Raw genomic sequence first — 20,648 nt, 5'->3', positions numbered from 1 at the left:
TTAAGAGTGTAAATATATGTTTTAAAGGTCCAGGAATTCAGATCTGCCATTAGATTTATTATCCGATCAATATTTGAGGAGCTATAGCGCAATTTTGTGTTTATCATATGTTAAATGTGCCATATCTCAATAGGTTTTTATTCAACAACAAATCTGATTAGATATTCGAACTCCCCAACCTCGGAAATATAGGTATACACTTTTAGATCATTAAAATCCATGCAGAAATGACCCGAAAATATCTCCTACCTATGATTTGAGGAACTTTGACTCGAAAATCCCAAGTCCAGCATGTCACATGATGTGACATGTTGAACTTCTGTTTCGAGCATGACTGTTGATCCTTCCTCATCACCACCATCATTCCTCCCCTCCCCTCCCTCCCCTCCCTCCCCTTCCCTCCTCATTGCTCTCCTAGGCTTATATTCAAGTGAGTACCTTACCTTCCCTTCACTAGCTCTCTCCCAGCTAATTCTAAGCTGGTTTAGGACACTTTTTTGCCTATTTTGGACGCTTTTTTGGGGGATTTTTGGAGACTTATTTGAGGGGATACTTGAGCAGATGATTGGGGGGATAATTGGGAAATGTATGGAGGAGTTTTGGGGGGATTTTAGAGATTCTCTGGTCCCTGGTGAGTGCTCTCTATCTCTGTATGTTTTCATACTCATTTGTTACTTGTAGACTATTCCTTTTCTCATCATCACTCCCTCATCATCACTCCCTCATCATCCCATCTCATCCTTTGGTATAGATTGTATCCAATGTATTATATTTACTATGCTAATATAACCACTTTCACTCTGAAGCTTCTTATTATTGTCTTAGTTGACCTTGAGTGTCTTAAATATCTACTTGTGTGACTTGAATATGACTTTTTACTTATTTATCTTTATGTCAACATTTTTATATCTATGAGAAAGACATCAACAAAGTACAGTTTAAGTAACTTTTAAGTCATTCTCAGAAACTTTAAGATATACAGGCCTAAGTATCATTAAGAAGATTCAGAAAGGTCCCTGTTCTTAATTGTTTCTTAATGACTGATTAAGAACAATTAAGAAAAAAACTTTTTTCCTGATGAAGACGAGCGAAGAGTGGCGAATTGTTGGCAGCCTTGACTCCTTGATATGTTTGGAACCATGGACCACCTTGAAGGTGACTCGGAAGTATTTCGTTACCTTCCTTGTCAGTAATGTCATACCAGCTGTTACCCTTGAAACAAGACTTGATATGATACAATGAACTTTGAACCTGTGAGCGGACCAAAGGTCCTGAGTGCGTTCCTATACCATCCGTAAACGGCATGTGTGGTGGCGGCACATTGGATCCTTGCGAGTGGACCAAAGGTCCTGAGTGCGTTCCTATACCATCCGAAGACGGCATGTGTGGTGGCGGCTCGCTCGGCGTGCAGACTCCTTGTTGGAAACCGGTTTGCCATAAGTAAATGGCGTCTCGCGTTGTTTTCTGTCTCGTGTAATGATAAGAGGCAGATTGAGGGAAAGAAAGAGAGCGCTCTGTAAATGTCCTTGCGGTCTCCGCTGAATAGTATGCTCTTTGAGCCAACAGCTGTAACATTCCCGAGTCCTCTGTATAAGTACCCGGAGCCGTGGCCCACGATTTATTAAAGCCTCGCACTTCAATTTCGACCTCTGGAAAGTCTGTAGCAATGGTGTCGAAGGCTAGGGATACAGCGATAGATAGCTGTGATCCGAGCGGCCCGGCTAAGGGGGTGTCTTGCGACGTGTGGCTATTGGCCACTCTGCCCCACCGGCCCATATGGACCGTGCTGTGGAATCAACTTAAGCAGCAACCTGGCTATTTTAACTGTACCAGGGCCACCGACGGCGGAATAGTGTCCTCTCGAGTTGGCTGCATCAGCAAAAAGTCACACAACTTATGCAAACTCATGAAAAAGTTGCCTTATGCTTGTCTTATAAAGACCAACTTAAGGCACATAAGTCTCCAAAATAGCATAAGTTCATAATTTTTCATAAGCCAGACAAGAAGTTTAAACATAAGTCACACATTAGTTCATAAGTTTATCATAAACTCATAAGTTGGATACAAAGACAGCATACACAACCTCAATATTTCAATACTTCTTAATGAAATATTGAAACATTATTGAAACAGTACCGTATTTTTTATTTCCATACTACCTGGGAAGTATTGAAATGTTATTCAAACATTACTATACTTTGTTTCTATATATGGAAAAAATACAAATGAATATATCATTTCATTTAAATAACATTTCAATACTTCCCAGGTAGTATGGAAATAAAAAATATGGTACTGTTTCAATAATATTTCAATATTTCATTAGGAAATATTGAAATATTGAGGTTGTGCATAAGCACAGGACATTTCATAAGTCAGACCAAACACAAGTCAGACAAAATTTCATAAGTTTATTATGAATTCATAAGGCTACTGACAAGTCAAACAGTATCTCATAAGTGAAACATAAGCTCATAAGTCAGATAACAAGGCATTATGCTGTATGTCTTGTTCTACTACTCATAAAATTCCGGAAAAATCACGACAAATCTTAGAGTATTAAAAGAACAAGAGTTTATATGTATGTTTTTATCGGAAAACATACCCGTTATGGAGATATCAAGATTCCATCATGGGGTGGGAGGGTCATTGTCAACTGCAGATAGACTCGTCATAGAGCCTGCTCTACTAACCGAAGAATTCTGGAGAAATCATGACAAATCTTAGAATATTAAAAGAACACAAGTTTATATGTATGCTTTTGTCGGAAAACATACCAGTTATGGAGATACAGAAAAACATAACAAGAATGTCATGTTTTATACTGGTTCCTGTGCCGATTTTCATGTTTTAAGAGTGCAAATATATGTATTCAAGGTCCAGGAATTCGGATCTGGTTTTAGATTTATTATCCGATCAATACTGGAGGAGCTGTAGCGCAAATTTGTGTTTATCATATGTTAAATGTGCCATATCTCAATAGGCTTTCATCCAACAAAAGATCCAACAACATATTGGACTCCCCGACCTCGAAACTATAGGAATACACTTTTAGATCATTAAAATCCACGCAGAAATGACCCGAAAATATCTCCTACCTATGATTTGAGGAACTTTGACTCGAAAATCCCAAGTCCAGACGTCATGTGATGTGATGTGACATGTTGAACTTCTGTTTTGAGCACGACGTTGATCCTTCCTCATCACCACCATCATTCCTCCCCTCCCCATCCTCTCCCTCCCCCTTTCTTGCCCTCCAGGCCTGTAAGTTAGTAAGTAACATCCTTATCACCTTCCTAGCTCTCCCCCAGCTGATTCTCAGCTTAATTAGGACGCTTTTTTGCCTTTTTAGGCCGCTTTTTTAGGGCTATTTTGGGAGGGTTTCAAGAGGAGATGTGAGGATGATATGTGGATGAGTTTTGTGGGGATCTCTAGTCTTTGTTGAGTGCTTTTTGACTCTTTATCTTCTCATACTCATTTGTTACTTTTAGAATCACATTTCTCATCATTTTTCCCCCATTTTCCATTTCTACTCCCCTGGCTGCTGTCATATCCCTCTTGTCCGCTTTTTTCAGGGTCTATTTCCTCTTTAGGAAGTCTGTATTATACATGATGTATTGTATTTACTATATGAATATAATTCTTTGTTCCTTATGCATTATGATGTTCCTTATGATTGAGCTTATACTCTCTTACATCTTCTTACTGTCTTAAGTACTTACTTATGCAACTTAAGATAAATCCTCATGACTTATGATAATCTTGAATCTTATGACCATATTGTGACTTATGTACTTATGATTTACTTAAATATTGCATAAGTCAGAACCTCAGACAGTGACATGCCTTATGCAAAAATGACTTATACTGACTTATGATTTTTATAAGTTTGCATAAGTCAAATTTAAGCCACTTTACCTTTTCCTGATGTATACTCTGCACTTACGGGTCACTTTGACTTTCTGTCCAGTCTTCCACGTCTCTCAGCTGAAGAATTTGTCCCTAACAATCCAGTGTTGTTCCCAGACAGGTCAGCCAATGATCCTGAGCCCACGCTGGTTGATAGTTCTTGGGAACATGAAATTGAGGGTATTAGGGTAAACATGGTCAGGGAAAACAGTATCTGGTTCGACAGAAACACTTCACTTCAGCTCACATAAATGGATACTGCATAGGTTGCTGTCAGACAACGTGGCGCTGGATGAGTGGGAAGCCAATTCTCACTTACTTGATCTGGATTGAGCCTCTTCTTGAGTTTACAAATTAATTACCCCAATAGTTCCTTTTCTTTTTCTTTTGATGTCTTCTTCTTTAAAGGCATGGTGAGTGTAAGCCCTCTCTGGCTTACAGTGGCTCAAAAAACTGTCCCAATGTTTCGAGGTTTTGCACTATTTGTATTATAGCTCACTGAGTTTTATGATTATGATTATGTAATTAATAAATTTTATACTCTTGCATGTGACCTTTAACACGCATGTAAGATGACGTAATTCTGAGCAGTAAAATATGATAAAATTAAATCAACAAAATAATCAATCATTGGGACAGTTTTTTGACCTTCTACTCAACTTTCAGAAATGATGATCTACAGCCACACAAAAAAGGTGAAAAATCAAGGAAATATTTAGAGATGTTATAAAACATTATATACACACATCTGAGATGTTAACACATTATGTTAACTTTACTTTGCTATCATAATCTCTATATTTGTTATTTGTAGTCTTTTTGTTACTTTTTTGATTGTAGAAAACTATTCTAGAGGTAAAATACTGTTTAAATATGTCAAGCAAAGTCTAATACCAAGAAAAACTAAAAATTAAAACATGTGGGTAAGATGTACAACTACAAAAGACATTAAGAAAGGTTTTTTCTTGATAAGAAAGAGTAATAAATTGTTAAAGTAACTTTAGACAGCTTTATAATAGATTTCAAGTCACTCAAAGTGTCAATAACTTTGGATTTCATTCTCAGTGTCATCAAATGGTACAAATCTCATAAAAGGAATGTCATTTTAAGGCTGTTGTAAGCAATGAAATCATCTCTCCTTTTTGCAACAATGGAAATCTGTCCAAATATCATGAAACTAGACAGTGACAGACTGTAGGAAGGGTTGGTAGTCAAATTGGATAATGATAATTATAATTTGACCAGATAAAGGATACATATCTGAAAGAAAGAGGTTGAAAGTTGACTGACACTTTTGTAGCAAAATACGAAGGAATAAGTTATCTAATAGTGGGATGGTATATGTACTGTGAGTGAGTAGGATGCTTGTACATACATAGCATATTATAATTACTAAATAGTACTATGATATTTTAGAGTAGAAGAGCAGTAAAAGGCTTTGAAAAGTTGAAAATTTGGCAGGAAAAGAGAATATTGTGGTAGAATAACAGCTTTAGTATTGGAATCTTCTTTCCAATTAGTTTTTTTCTCATATTGCTTGACATTAGAATTACACAAACATGTTTTTGACTGGTTTTCACCAATGGAATAATCTTTTAGAACCTGGGAGATGACAAAAAAGCTCTCAGTAACCAAAGTAGAGATTATGATAGTAAAGTAAAGTTAACATAATGTGTTAACATCTCAGATGTGTGTATATAATGTTTTATAACATCTCTAAATATTTCCTTGATTTTTCACCTTTTTTGTGTGGCTGTAGATCATCATTTCTGAAAGTTGAGTAGAAGGTCAAAAAACTGTCCCAATGATTGATTATTTTGTTGATTTAATTTTATCATATTTTACTGCTCAGAATTACGTCATCTTACATGCGTGTTAAAGGTCACATGCAAGAGTATAAAATTTATTAATTACATAATCATATTCATAAAACTCAGTGAGCTATAACACAAATAGTGCAAAGCCTTGAAACATTGGGACAGTTTTTTGAGCCACTGTACATCTGTTTGGACTACATCGATACCTCTATTCTTAGATACTTTTTTTCAATTTTTTTTTTCAATTTTTTCTTTCATTCAATTTTTTTTAATTTTTTTTTGTGTATTTTTATTTTGTACTCTTCATCTCAAACAATAAAAATCTGAGTACTTGATTATCTTATAATTCAATACTTTATAGCAAGTATTGAATAAATATCGAAATTTTAGATTTGTCTATTGTTTAACTTACATTTCAATGTTGTTTGGATACTTGCTGAGAAGTAACAAAACAGTAAGGAAATAACAAATTTTCAACCTTTGAATAATGTTTGCATACTATTTGGTAAGTATGAAAATATCGTTGAAATATAATTGAAATATTATAATAATTCAGAGTTTCAATATTATTTCAATACTGTTTACATAATATTTTAGCAATTATGAAAATGAATAATTAAATACTATTTACTTACTTTCACATGAAGTATGGAAATAAAAAACATGGTATTGTTTAAATAATATTTCAATACTACTTCAAGTAGTATTGAAATATTGAGGTTGTGTTTCTTCTCAGCATGTGGTGGAAAGTCCTCTTGAAGGTCGTCCTCCACATCGTTAGAAAGTGCCGCCAGCTGAGCTTTGAGTTTGCGCCTCTGTTCAGCTTTCTCAGCTTCGTGTGTCTGCTTAGCTTAGCTTCTCCTTCTTGAGGCGATAAGCGAGCACCGTCTCTTCCTCGGATTGAGTAGGGCTGAGATGACGACGGCTAGGCATGGGGAATCAAAGAAGAAGAAAGAAAGGTGGCAGTCATCAACGGCCTTGGGCGAGTGGTAGATTTTTTATTATGGGTGGAGGATCTTCAGATAATGATGATGCTCCCACTGCGACTATGGACTGGGAGTAAGAATAATAATAAGGAAAAAGGCTGTAGAAATGCATATCAGATTGAGTTTGAAAATGACACAACCTCTATATTTCAATAATACACATGTATTATGCAAACATTATGCAAACATTACCATAATTTTGATTTGCATAGTACATGTATATTATCTAAAACATATCTAAACCTTATGCTAACAAAACCTTTAAAATGAACATTATTGAATTATTTATTTACATATGTTTTACATAATATATTTGTACTATGTAAATTACGTTTACGGTAATGTTTGCATAATGTTTGCATAAGACATGTGTATTATTGAAATATAGAAGTTGTGTGAAAGATGGATGACCACAAGTATGGAAAGTAAGAATGAAGATATGAACTAAAATAGATTTGGATAAAAATGGCCATGGCTGGAATAAGGAATATAAGTTTGCGAGATATACCTTGGGTGTCAAAGTGCCTGAATAACTAGCAGAGACTTTAGACATCTCTGTCACTGGTCTGGCACGTGTTAATTGTGATTCAAAACATTATCCAATACTCTCCTGCCTGATCCAACATGGGTACAGAGCTAGGCAGTATGTTGTTCATGATAGACATCTTTTTGCAAAATAATAAACTCTTGCCAGCTTAGCAGTCGGGGCATACTCGCATCTTCTAAGAGTTGCTGACTCTGATACTGCCAATAATGGTTCAGTTACATGTCACGTAATTGATAAAAGCCGCACCTGTTGTAGAGTTGACAATAGAATCTCTTTTGTGCCACCAAAGTGAAGGCCAAGCCTGTCACACAAAGGAGCGAGTATATGCCACTTTTCATGACAAAGCTTCTTGAACTCGCCATCCGAAAGAGCTTTCAAGGCATGGTCGTATTTGGATTGAGTGGGAACTTCAAATAGCTTGTGGTATGTTGCTCCATCACCGTCCTCCATTGCAGCATCCATTCCCCATATTTTGACGGCATGACAATGGAACAGACCAAGGTAAAAGCAGTGCATCAAATCAATGACCACATGCAAACACAGGTCCCAATATGGGGGACATAGCAGCTGCGACCACCTCAAGCCATACCCATTGAAAATATCATCTTGCTCTGCCTTGGACTTTGCAGCTTTCCATTCCTCCGCTTTCTTGACATGCTCTTGCTTTGTTTGCCTCTCCCATGAATGAAAATTGAAGTTTGTGATGTTGCCAAGGGTGGTGAAACAATGCGAACAGAAATGGCGTGCTCTCACACTTCCAAAACCTGCCATTTTCTTGGATGCAATAAGATCTGCCACTACGGGAATCATAGCAACAAAAACTCTTCTGCCAGATAAATACTTGGGCGTGCGTCGGAGATACAAGCCTATGTCCCAAAGCTCCAAGAGGCTATCAACAAGGGGTTCAAGGAGATTGTTGATCTGTAGAACAGAAGGTTTGAGGGGACCAGGTATATGCCAACTAAGAAAACATTTTCCATGAGATTATGAATATTGTGGGGAAGGTTCAGACATGTCATATATATTGCGCTGATGCTGACATGCTTTCCTGATTGTTTATTCCCATAGGGATTGAATCCGTCCATGTTGATACTAAAAATCAGACAGTCATCGGTTCCTTTGTCTCGTAGAAAACTCCTGCCATTGCGTTCAAATTCTCGCATGACCGGGGCATCCCAAATGTCAGACACACAACCTTTATATTTGAATAGTACACATGTATTATGCAAACTTTATGCAAACATTACCATAAATATTATTTTAATAATACATGTGTACTATTTAAAACATATGTAAATTAAAAATGCAATAAAGCTCAATTTAAGACTTTTCTTTGCATAAAGTTTGAATATGTTTTACATATTACACATGTACTATGTAAATTAAATTTACAGTAACATTTGCATAATGTTTACATAATACATGTGTATTATTTAAATATAGAGGTTGTGACATCATCTTTGGTGCCGAAGAACCCAGTACATTGCGATCTAAGAGTTGCTCTAGCCCAGGACGGGCATAGAGTCACGCTAACCAGTCTGTGAATTCTTGCATAACATATTTGCAAATAGGTTTACCATTCGGCTGTTGCAGAGGTGCTTGGCACTCAGGTCCTCCAGGAAATTCCGCATGGTTGCAACAAGCTGGAAAATCTTCACTTTTGTAAAGCCGGAAGCACTGAGGACAGCATACATAAGATTTGGCCTTAGGTTTGATATTGGATCGGATAACGAGCGTTTCAACAGTGGTGGGTATGGTAGAAGGGGGGAGCATAGAAGAATTGGTATTTGGATCTTGCTTGTTACCCAGTAGGCTGAATGCCGCAAGGTAGATGTTACGACCTTAAGGCAAAGCTCAGGTTGCAGCGAAGGCAAAGACTTGAGGGCGAGTAAGGGGAAAAGCAAGTTGGTAAAGCATAGGGAAATACAGAGAGTATTTACGCTTACTTATACTAAGACTATCTACCCAAGGTAACTAACTATAGAACGGGCTGAGTAACCATGACCAAGGTAGATGAGTAATACTGAGAAAGAAAGTACAAACTAGGAAGGAAGATGATCAATCATGAGAATAGAAGATTGATCATGAGAAGGAAAAGATAAACAAGGTAATGTCAAAGAGAAAGTGACATGGGAATGAATGATGGGAGAAGCGTAGGTGGGAAAGAGTATATCCAGGGATGTGGAAATGAGTAAGCATGATGACAGCCCTCCTATAGGTTGGTAAAATCGTAACAATACCCCCCGTTCAGATTTCGTGTCCACACGAAATAAGATAGACTTGACGAGGATAAGAACGGTCAATCATTTCATCGTCAATAATTCGAGTACAGTGAACTCCACAAGTTTGTTCGACAACTCCATAGCCCATTCGTCCAAGATATTGTTTGGAGAGAATTTTGACTTGTGGAAACTCCCATTTGTGTGAAATCGCCAAGATGTCAACCCAGTCGAGGTTGGAAAAGAAAGAATAATCGCCATATAGTGTGTTATAGAAGACATGGAGAAATTTTCGAAAATCATGGGAGTCTACGTCTTGGATGATGTAGGGATCATTTGGTGTATAGTGTCTGGATAGAGGATGATGAGGTTCGTCATGGCCGGTGAGTTTTCGTTGCCAATAGATAGATTTGCGCGTGAAGAAATAGGAATGGACATGGAATTTGGCTCCATCGTCGGTCATGAATACGATATCGGCTCCACGGATAATGAGTTCGTTTGAAACAGGGGTGAAAGATTTGGTGATGGCTTGCATAGTATGGTCAATGAAGGGATGAAAGAGTCGGAGCGTTGGTTTTATAACTGTCCATTCGGAAGTTTTGCTGTATATTCGGAGATTGTTTCTTCTGCATTTTCTAGGGCTTCGCTTCCATAACCCTTCCAGTGAACTAAAAATTGTACTCCTCGGCCTTTTCGTCGGTGTCCTCGGATTTCTTCAACTTCATATTCTTCTTCTTCATTGATAATGTCAGGTGGAGGTGGAGTGGGTTTCTTCTGACTGTCAAACTCTGGGTCTCGGACTTTCGTTAGGAGCGATGTGTGGAAGACGTCGTGTATCGCCCAAGTATCAGGTAGCTTCAGTTTGTAAGATCGATCACCGATTTGTTTTGTTACTTCAAAAGGTCCATATCGTTTGTGATCTAGTTTCTGAGTCGGACGATTGGAATGAATGTTTGTCGTTTCTAACCAAACTTTATCTCCTTCGGCAAAGGGTTCCTTGTGGTGCTTGTTGTTTCCTCTCTCTCTCATCATCTCATTATTTGCTTCCATCGCAGCTTTAGCTTCTTCTCGTACATTTTCTAATTCCTTGATCAAGGAGGTGGCGGTGGGGTTCATCGTTTCAACCGTGATATTTCCTTTCCATGGATGAAGTCTGTGATTCAGGAAGAATGGGGTTTGTCCGGTGGCAGCGTGGGTTTTGTCATTGTAATGGAAGTCTGCCATGGGAAGCCATCTCGTCCAATCGTCTTGTCGATAATTGATGAATGCTCGAAGATAGGTCTCAATCTCCTGATTCATCCGTTCTGTTTGACCGTCTGTCTGTGGGTGATAGGCAGTGGAAAGGTTCCGTTCAATACCTAGAGCTTTGCATAGGGATTCCATAAATTTCGATGCAAACTGTGATCCTCTATCACTAATAATCCGTTTCGGAATTCTGTAATGTCGCTGTTACGGCCCAAGCCGTTTCACGCTTGAAAACACTTAAGCTACGACATCATCAGCAAAATGTCATTTTTCTTAATTCTACTTGGAATTACTTAATGACAGGTTAAGACTATAAAGAAGGTTCAGGAGTCCAAGAACACCCTTGTTACTTAAATGGTTCTTAGAAATATAGCTCAAAGATAAGAATAAGAAAACAAAGAACCATAAAAAATTAAAAGTAGCTGACCTTGTCAACAAATAAATTCATGTTTATCTCAAGGGAAAAAAAGAAGAAAACCAAGGATCAAGGGATGTTTAAAAGAACTAGAATCTTTCAACAGAAGCTTAAAGTTAAATCAAGATCATCAACTTTTTCGAGTGTAGACAATTTTATGTTCACTATAAAATATGTTTAGAGAGACATTAATTATATGCTCTGTTCTACTGCCTGTAAAATTCCGGAAAAATCACGACAAATCTTAGAATATTAAAAAAACATAAGTTTATATATAAGCTTTTGTCGAAAACATACCCGTTATGGAGATATCAAGATTCCATCATGGGGGGGGGGGGTCATTGTCAACTGCAGATAGACTCGTTGTAGAGCCTGCTCTACTAACCGGAAAATTCTGGAAAAATCGGCCGGATAGCGGTGTAGGTGACACAATGAATAAGAAAAGAAAAGAAAAGAAAAGAAAAGAAAAGGAGGGAGGGAGGGGAAAAGGCTCTCCTCGTTCATGCCGCTTATCAATCTTAATGATTTCTCATGTAACGGCACATAATTCATTGTGCGTCGTGCTTAGTCCAGTTCAGCTGCCCTGAGTACAAGGACCAGCTCGCTGGTATCAGTCCAGATCTAACCTGATTTGCAATATTATCTTGATACGACCCTTTTCAAGGTTTTTACTAATGAAAGGGTCATCATATCGGATAGCAGTTCTATTCAGTCATGGTAATGATAATGATAACAATAGATAATCATAAGAATAATGATTTGTTCAGATCAATCCCAGACCTGCGAGCATGGCAAAGTTGGCCGGTGCGTATTTCGTCCCCGACAACTGACATTCCCGCAGTCCTGACATGAATTGTGGCAGTCCGAAACGGCACGCGAACCTTTACAATCAGGCTTTCCACATTTTCGGCATGTTCTTTTCTTCCGTCCCTTCCTTGCCACCTGATCTTGCATTTTTTTCTTTCGAAAATCCATTCGTTGTTGCGCCCGGTTTGTAATCTCTTGCTCCCATGGACTACTTACTAGATCACCTTTTTGAGGTCCTTCGGAGAGTGAGCTAGGGTTTGGAGGTATGACAGGGAATGCCAGCGGTGGAGTGTGGCTGGTGTCGAGTCGTGGCCCATTGTTGGCATTGGAGACTAATCGCGTGAGATTTAATGTGCCTGTTCCAGGAAAGTACCGGTTTCCATCAGCTTGAGGAGTGGAAACAATAATCGAAGATGAGATAAAGCCGGATTTTGCTTGGTGAGGTTGGAGAATGTTGGTGGGAGTAGGAGGAACAATTGAGCTCCGACTTGAATCATGAATTTGGCGTGTTAATGGCCGACGAGTTTCCGCAGTTCGTGAAAGCTGAGTACGAACATTGCTCAAGGCTTTCCATTTTTCATGGTAAACCTTGAGCTGTTCTACGAGCTGTTGTATTGAGTGAAAGATTTAAGAAAACAATAATATAAATGTAACCATTAGCGCACCTTATAATAAATCTCGTCCGTTGTCCCATCAGCAAACTGATTCCATATCACTACAGCATCACGCCACTGTGGTTCTCCAGACTTGGGAGAGAACGCTGCCTTGGTTTCCATGAACTGCTGGTATAGTAGCTGTTCTGCCGGTGTGTGTACTGGAAGGACCGCTTTCTGCGTGTTCTGCATTCTAGCCACAAACCAGTGTTTCTGTTTTTGGCTCAGCGCGGAGTGATAGGATGCCATCCCACTTGATATTCGCACGTTATCTGGGATAGGTAAAATGCCAATAACTTCTTTGGTGGGTACGTATAGTTCTCCATTGACCCACCCATCAAGACAAATCAGCTGTTCGAACATATCACGAAGGCTGATCTCGAGATCTTGAATTTGATTGGTAAGCCATATTGAAAAGTGGCCTCGGTAATGATGGCCTGTCGTGTTGTATGTGCCTACCTGTAAACAAATGTTATCACCGATTGAATGACCAGCTAGAAGTAAGCAAAATTACCAAGAGATTGTGCCGGATAGTGAAATCGAGTAGTGATGCTTGGACATGGCGTAGCGATACTCCAAATTTGGGTAACCATTGCCGTATGTGCGTGTGTACCCCTTCCTCAGTCGCATTTGTCCCCCGAGCACATCGATAAATTGCTAATCCTGACTTCTGGTCAATCCCAAGTTGTGTGTAAAGGCTTACCCTTGGAGGATCTGACACGTAGCCTCTTTGGATCAAGTCGAGAATGTTTCGTGCAGCATTCCATTGTGAGTCAGTAGGAAAGAGGATTTGTTTTGTGGTTTGGTCCCGGATTGTCCCATAGGTGAGAAAAACCTTTCGAACAAGAGGGTAGAGTATATGAGGAGGTGGAATAGTATGTCGACATCGGGTACGAGTCCATTCAGGTGACGTGTTTCGGAGTTTTTCGTAGCTTTGAGGAGGATTCTGCATTGCACCCCACTGGTTTAGCCGCTGATAATCATACTTATTAGGTATGAAAAAAGCGTCACGAAGCTCTCGCGTGAATTGTTTTCGGTGACTATGACTTGCGGAAAGGTAAATCATATGAAAGAGATGCCATGGATCTTTGAGAACTCGGCTATGGGTTTCGTGATCCCACTGAGACTGGTCAGACTTTAGCTCCGAAGATTTATCAGGGCCAAGCTTCTTCTCCGCAAAGTCCAAGTCTGCTAATTGATCTCTCGAGGGCTTAGGTTCTTCGATACTCGTTGAATGTGTTTCAGTGTGAGACACATTAGAGAATGTTGTAAGCTGAGGACCTGATAAGTCCTCGGACAGAGATTCTCGCACCGAAATAAGTCCATCTAGTTCTGATTCATGGTCAAAGAAATCGGCTTGACTCTGATGATGAATGAACTCCGAGTCACGAGATTTCACTGGTTGGTTCATTACTACTGTCATTGTAGTGTTCGAAGGCAGAGCCTGAGATGGAAGGGGTTTATACGTGCGCAACTGGTCTCGTTCGCATACAATCACAAATGGGAGGTCACCGAAGCTTTTGAGTGTCCGTTTATGATGGGATTTTACTTTAGCACCTGGAGTATGAATACGCTGCACGTCGACAAGTGCATGCTTGTGTGTAATATTAATCCCATCAAAAGATGTGAGATGTGCTTGGAGCGACAAGGTACCCGATGCAATCACTTTCTCCATATTTGAGGCGTATATGAGCACCGGTGTCATAGCGGGCGTAGTAGCGAGGAGTGGAGAAGGTAAGGGATAGCACTTCGTGATTTCATGATAAACCATTAAAGATGCATACACATCTTTTGCTGCATACAAGCACTGGTCGGCATTCAAAGACTGGTTTTCCCATGATTCGCTTGTTCGGAGGAAAGTATTCTTGTCGAGGCGTCTTTTGAGTACGAGCGCTGCAAGATCTGCCAGTGTCGTCGATGAAATATCCGTCACAATGTTTCGCTCCTTTGCAAGCCTCGCAAGATCGATAGCACCACAGAAGCTACCAGCAGGCTTACGACACACTTTCTGAAGCGCTAAAAGATCAGCATTCACTGATCGCCCAGCCTTGCGAATATGCGGGTTGGAAAGTAAGAGTTCAAGCTGATTGGGAAGGCTCCCAGTTTTAACCATTTCGCTAATCTAGCAGAACATTTATAGTTTGCATTCACGGAGTAGCAGGAGTCGACGCACCTGCAGAATGTAAACCCTTTTCTTGAATGCCATTTGCACTATGGCTGTCGGACCACTGCTTCGTACAAAACCCTGAGGCCCGATTTCAACGTTCCACTCCGAATCAAAACCAATAACCAACTCTGATCCATCCTCTGGCACTTCACTCAAAATCGTCGAGACGGCATCATTGATTGACTGGACTCCACTCTTTACAAACACCTGTACATCATCAGGAATGTTGAGAGCGGGAAGATGGGCGTATTTTTCGATAGGGATGACATTGTTATGAAGAGACGGGAATGTGCTTTCGAGTAATTGTTTGTCATTCATGTTATCAGTGTAGAAGATAATTGGTTGCTTGTGCCCGTACAACGTAAGAGATTCTCGCATACGTGATAGTGCATCAACAAACTGGGAATGTGATTTAGTAGCAACAAAGTTGCAGATTCGGATTTCAGACAAGGAGTTTGTGACCGTGAGGAGACCCGTAAAAACCTGTTCTCCGTTGACGCGAGCAATGTGCTTTGTGACCTTTGAGTTGATGGATTGTTTAGAAGAGTTTCGAAGAAGAACATTCCTGCAACTCACCTTATGGCTGTGGTCGATTGCACATATATCCCCCGAGAGCATCGACATATGCTGATTGATTTCTTGCTGATGTGTTTCGAGGAAGCTATCATACATGTCGCGAAGCCAATTGGATGAGGGAGTGTAGCCGTGACGACCTGTCGGACCTGTGTCTTCAAAAGGTTTGAAGTTGGCAAACTTCTGCCCTGACCACCTGTCCATGCTTTCTCTACGACTCTCGACGTGTAAAAGATATTGAATTTTGACGTTGCTATATGCCAAAAGGTGTTGTACCCAAAGCATGTCAGCAAACTGTTTCGATCCAATCCCATTTTGAAAACATGATCTCATAAACTCAAATAAACCTTTTGAGATGCCACTCCGGTGGCTCAGGCATGCAGGAAACTCGGTTGTGAGTTGCGTTGGAAGCTTGTCCATGATTTGACAATTCCAGCTTCGGAACGTAACACTACGGCCATTTGCCAACGGACAGTGATGACATCGGTATCGATAGCCGATCATCCAAAAGGTCGAGTTGATATCGACGACTCGCCGTGGAGCCGGTATATGTTGTTGTCGAGTCAAGGGTCTCCTACAGTTCGGGCAAGAAATATCATTGAAACATAGTGGGTCCCACAAGAAAAAACGTGGTCTGTACAGTTCGTGGGGATCTACATGTGAATTCTTGCGAAGAATAAAGAAAGGAGCGCGGGTGGGGAACCAGAAAAGCCCCTGCTGATAAAGTGGAGGGAGCCCTTCACTGTCCCGTCGTTTTGAATCCTTGACTAGTCGTTCAAACTCATCAGTTAGCCAACCGGGCTGCTGAAGGCGGGTGTGTGGGCGTGTTATCCGGGGACCGCTATTCCCAGGTAAACTTCCATCTTCAACATTCTCGACTGCTTCGGGGTCGTTTTCATCATCGTTTGAATATTCTTCATCCCGTGGTCCGATACCAGCTCCATCAGCATCCAACTCGTCATCATTGAGGTCAGCAGTTTCAACTTCCTGATCAGGGTCTTCAGTGACGACACACGGGACGTTTGAAGCAGGTGTTTCTAGCCTAAAACAAACACGGTATTGTCAGATAAGGTAGCTATTGCTTCAAATAATCCTTGTAGTACTTACGATTTGGTAGTCGTCACTGAAGCTGGTGGCTGCAAAGCTCGGAGTTGCTGCCATGGCGCAGGTTTCACTCCGTTAGAGCCCGCACGACCAGGAAGAGTCTAGAGAATCTCAAACGTTACTCATTTAGAATTGTAAGGCATGAAAAGGCAGTACTCACCAGCGGATCCTGGACCATCTTAACTGTTACCGACCCATAGGCTGGTAGCTTCCTTGGACGGCCACGGCAAGGGTTTGAGGTCGTAGCATCCGTACAGTCCTCGGACAGACCGGTACTCTCTTTGCGAGGGCGTCCACGCTTTCATTTGGGACCGTAGATGAGAGGTTTAGTCTGGGGGCGGCCGAGCTTGTGAACAGGACTTGCCGTAGCGGAGTGATTAGCCCCATCATGCAAGGAAGAAGTTGTCGAGGTTGTTGGAGGGAGCAACGGTGATTTCGAGGCACCGTGGGTTAATGACATGCAAGCCGAGGACACCTCGACGTTGCGGTCTGCATTGGATAAGGATGGACAAGCCGAGGACACCTCGACGTTGCCATCTGGAATGGATGATCATGAGGGTTGGGGAAAGAGATGGCAGCGACAGTGACAAACCATCAGTAACACGTTGATGCGTGTCACAACTCAGCTCACCTGAAAGGAGGATCGAGCTGGTTGGGTTGTTGAACTGATGCACCTGGTCCGAATGAGTTCTGTGTGAATCAAAGAACGTCAAATAGGAAGCTACTATTTTTAAATAATGACCACTTACTTGTTGGTGGCCTCGGCAGCAGGGCTTTCGTTCGTCATAGGAGGGACTGACAAGTTGCTTGAGGTCATAAGAGTTTTCGCTGCGCATGCAGGCTCTTTGTGGGATTGATGCTGAAGCTGAGCAGGAGACGGCAGTGTGTCTTGGCTAGAGAGATATTTGGTTCTATTTACTCACTCTCACTCTCGGTTGCGCTATCCAACCAATCAAACACGTGGGAACTGATTTCTTATTAGGGCGCTATCCGGATAGCGCTATCTGTCACCTGCACCGCTGGCCCGCCCTATTTCGACAAATCTTAGAATATTAAAAGAACATAAGGTTATATGTATGTTTTAGTCGGAAAACATACCGGTTTTGGAGATATAGAAAAACATGACAAGAATGTCATGTTTTATACTGGTTCCTGCGCCAATTTTGATGATTTAAGAGTGCAAATATATGTATTCAAGGTCCAGGAATTCAGATTTGAGGAACTTTGACTTGAAAATCCCAAGTCCAGCAGTCACATGATGTCATGTGACATGTTGAACTTCTGTTTCGAGCATGACCGTTGATCCTTCCTCATCACCACCATCATTCCTCCCCTCCCCTCCCTCCCCTTCCCTCCTCATGGCTCTCCTAGGCTTATATTCAAGTGAGTACCTTCCCTTCCCTTCCCTAGCTCTCTCCCAGCTAATTCTAAGCTTGTTTAGGACGCTTTTTTGCCTATTTAGGACGCTTTTTTGGGGGATTTTTGGAGGGTTATTTGAGGGGATACTTGAGCAGATGATTGGGGGAATGATTGGGGGGATAATTGGGGAATGTATGGAGGGGATTTGGGGGGATTTTAGAGATTCTCTGGTCCCTGGTGAGTGCTCTCTATCTCTGTATGTTTTCATACTGATTTCTTACTTGTAGACTATTCCTTTTTTCATCATCACTCCCTCATCATCACTCCCTCATCTTCCCATCTCATCCTTTTGTATAGATTGTATCCAATGTATTCTATTTACTATGCTAATATAATCACTTTGTTGACTTATTCACTTTTAAGCTTCTTATTATTGTCTTAGTTGACCTTAAGTGTCTTAATTATGTACTTGAGTGACTTTAATATGACTTTTGACTAATCTATCTTTATGTCAATATTTTTATATCTATGAGAAAGACATCAACTAAGTACAGTTTAAGTGACTTTTAAGTCATTTCCAAGAACCTTAAGATACACAGGCCTAAGTATCATTAAGAAGATTCAGAAAGGTATCCGTTCTTAATTGTTTCTTAATGACCAATTAAGAACAATTAAGAAAAAATCTTTTTTGCTGATGATATAAGTTCATTTAGTGAGCTAGCTACATCTCGTAACCCCAGCTACATGACATACATCACCTCCGTGTAGTATCTCAGACGTAACAAACCCAACCTTGGCTCCTATCTGGGAAACCTGTACCAGTAGGGAAAAGATAGCCACATAGCTAGGAGGATTCGCTATCCAAATAGAGGTTATAAAGTGACACCGGTGCTAGCTAGGACGAAGGACATAGTCGGGACTTCATAATTAAGGAAGCTTCGCTGTGCCTTATGCCTAGACCCATTAGGAACACACCTGAGAAGCTACAACCATACGGAGGAACCTTCGGGTCAGTCAGATAAGATAGCCCGAGACTCCAGTCGATAGGCATCAACAGACCAATCAGCCAATCATGGACCCACTAGCTAAACTGGAATCGGAGGTAAACAACTACCGTTCACCCACATGGCTAGTGAGGCGTTGCTATAGTGGGAACGAGGTGGATCATTTTGGAAAATCTGTCAACAATCACAATAATAGCATCCTTCTCCTTTGACTTCGGTAGTGGTCTGATCATGTCTATAGATATTTCTTCCCAAGGTTTGTCGGGGATGGGTAATGGATTAAGCGGGATGTGATCGGGTTGTTGAATTGTTTTGTTCTTCTGGCACATGTCGCATCCTCTGACATATCTTCTGATATCCGTTTTGATCGTGGGCCACCAAAAGGTCTGTTTAACTGATTCAAGCATTCAGTACACAACCTCTATATTTCAATAATACACATGTATTATGCAAATATTATGCAAACATTACCGTAATTTTAATTTGCATAGTACATGTATATTATCTAAAATATATCTAAACCTTATGCAAACAAAACCTTTAAAATGGATATTATTGAATTATTTTTTTACATATGTTTACATAATATATGTGTACTATGTAAATTACATTTACGGTAATGTTTACATAATGTTTGCATAATACATGTGTATTTTTGTAATATAGAGGTTGTGGTACGTTCCAGGATGTCCGGCATCGGGGGAATTATGATGATCGTGAAGAATGAAATCTCTGATTTCCTGGTTATCCGGAACATAGATCCTTCCTTGTCGGTAAATGATTCCTTTGTTCTCCCATACTTTCTCTGGCTGCTTCTTCATCTCTTCTAATACTCTGGTTTCTCGTCTTTCACATTTCCTAATCTTTTCAAGTAAGGTTTCATCGGCTATGATTCCGAATCTTCGATTGTGGAGTAAGGTGACGTCATAGATGGGAATGGATTCTTCAAGCCTTCGGATGAACATTTTCTCCTTGAACATTTCTACTCCTCGGTTGTCGTTAGATGTGTCAGGTTTGATTAGTCTTGACAGGATGTCTGCTTTGGTGTTCGTCTTCCCAGGAATATGTCGTAGGAGGAAATCGTATTCTTGTAACATGAGGTACCATCTCGCTTGTCGAGCGTTGAGCTTTTGAGGTTCTCGGAAATATTTGAGATTCTTGTGATTTGTCCATATCTCAAATTGCTCCTTTGCGTCCAATAGGTAGTGTCGCCATAGTTTCAAAGCTTTTATGATGGCTAGTAGTTCCTTGTCGTAGATCTCGTAGTTTCGTTCGGCTTCAGATAATGTTTTTGACATAAAGGCGACTGGATGCCATTTGTCTTCCTGTTCCTGTGATAGTACTGCTCCTGTTCCATAGTTTGATGCGTCTACTTCAACTCTGAATTGTCCTTTGTCCTTGGGTAACGCTAAGATCGGTTCGCTGGCGATAGCTTGCTTGATTTGTTCGAAAGCTTGTTGTTGTTCATCATTCCAATACCATTTCTCCCCCTTCTTAGACTTCAGTTCGTTTAGTGGTTGCGCGATGGTGCTGAAATTCTTGATAAATCGTCGATAGAAGTTGGCAAAACCTAAAAAGCTTTCGACTTGTTTGACCGTGGTAGGGACCGCCCAATCTCGTATTGCCTTGACCTTTTCTTCTTCCATTGTTGCCTTTCCATTCCCAATAACCGTTCCTAACACCGTTGTTGATGAGACATTGAACTCGCATTTCGTCCGTTTGAATGATAAATTGTGTTTCTCCGTGATTTTAAGAAAATGTATAGTCCGTGCTTCCAATTCTTCATCGTCCTTTGCTGGAATAATGAAATCGTCCATGTAGTTGGCTAAAGATCCGTCTCGTA

The 20,648-nt window shown here is 40.4% G+C and overlaps 4 protein-coding genes across 4 annotated transcripts; all 4 read right to left on the bottom strand.

The window, feature by feature from the left end:
- Positions 1 to 1,044: 1,044 nt before the first annotated feature.
- Positions 1,045 to 1,776, bottom strand: AGABI2DRAFT_115412 (hypothetical protein; the record flags this gene model as incomplete). The annotated part of the gene is made up of 1 exon (XM_006458321.1): positions 1,045 to 1,776. The coding sequence occupies one exon, from the start codon at positions 1,774 to 1,776 to the stop codon at positions 1,045 to 1,047; it is 732 nt and encodes a 243-aa protein (XP_006458384.1).
- A 5,572-nt stretch (positions 1,777 to 7,348) lies between these two features.
- On the bottom strand, positions 7,349 to 10,013 carry AGABI2DRAFT_115411 (hypothetical protein; the record flags this gene model as incomplete). The annotated part of the gene is made up of 3 exons (XM_006458320.1): positions 7,349 to 7,456; positions 7,506 to 8,220; positions 9,526 to 10,013. The coding sequence occupies 3 exons, from the start codon at positions 10,011 to 10,013 to the stop codon at positions 7,349 to 7,351; spliced, it is 1,311 nt and encodes a 436-aa protein (XP_006458383.1).
- Positions 10,014 to 11,906: 1,893 nt separating this feature from the next.
- Positions 11,907 to 12,961, bottom strand: AGABI2DRAFT_64658 (hypothetical protein; the record flags this gene model as incomplete). Its single annotated transcript, XM_006458319.1, has 2 exons — positions 11,907 to 12,551; positions 12,611 to 12,961. The coding sequence occupies 2 exons, from the start codon at positions 12,959 to 12,961 to the stop codon at positions 11,907 to 11,909; spliced, it is 996 nt and encodes a 331-aa protein (XP_006458382.1).
- Positions 12,962 to 14,441: 1,480 nt separating this feature from the next.
- Positions 14,442 to 16,373, bottom strand: AGABI2DRAFT_48421 (hypothetical protein; the record flags this gene model as incomplete). Its single annotated transcript, XM_006457629.1, has 3 exons — positions 14,442 to 14,720; positions 14,772 to 15,284; positions 15,342 to 16,373. Coding segments are annotated over 3 exons (1,824 nt in total), but the record flags the coding sequence as incomplete, so codon positions are not given.
- Positions 16,374 to 20,648: the final 4,275 nt, after the last annotated feature.

The sequence above is a fragment of the Agaricus bisporus genome, assembly GCF_000300575.1.
Source record: "Agaricus bisporus var. bisporus H97 unplaced genomic scaffold AGABI2scaffold_2, whole genome shotgun sequence".
Lineage (NCBI taxonomy): Eukaryota > Fungi > Basidiomycota > Agaricomycetes > Agaricales > Agaricaceae > Agaricus > Agaricus bisporus.
This window is presented reverse-complemented; position numbering and strand designations above follow the sequence as displayed.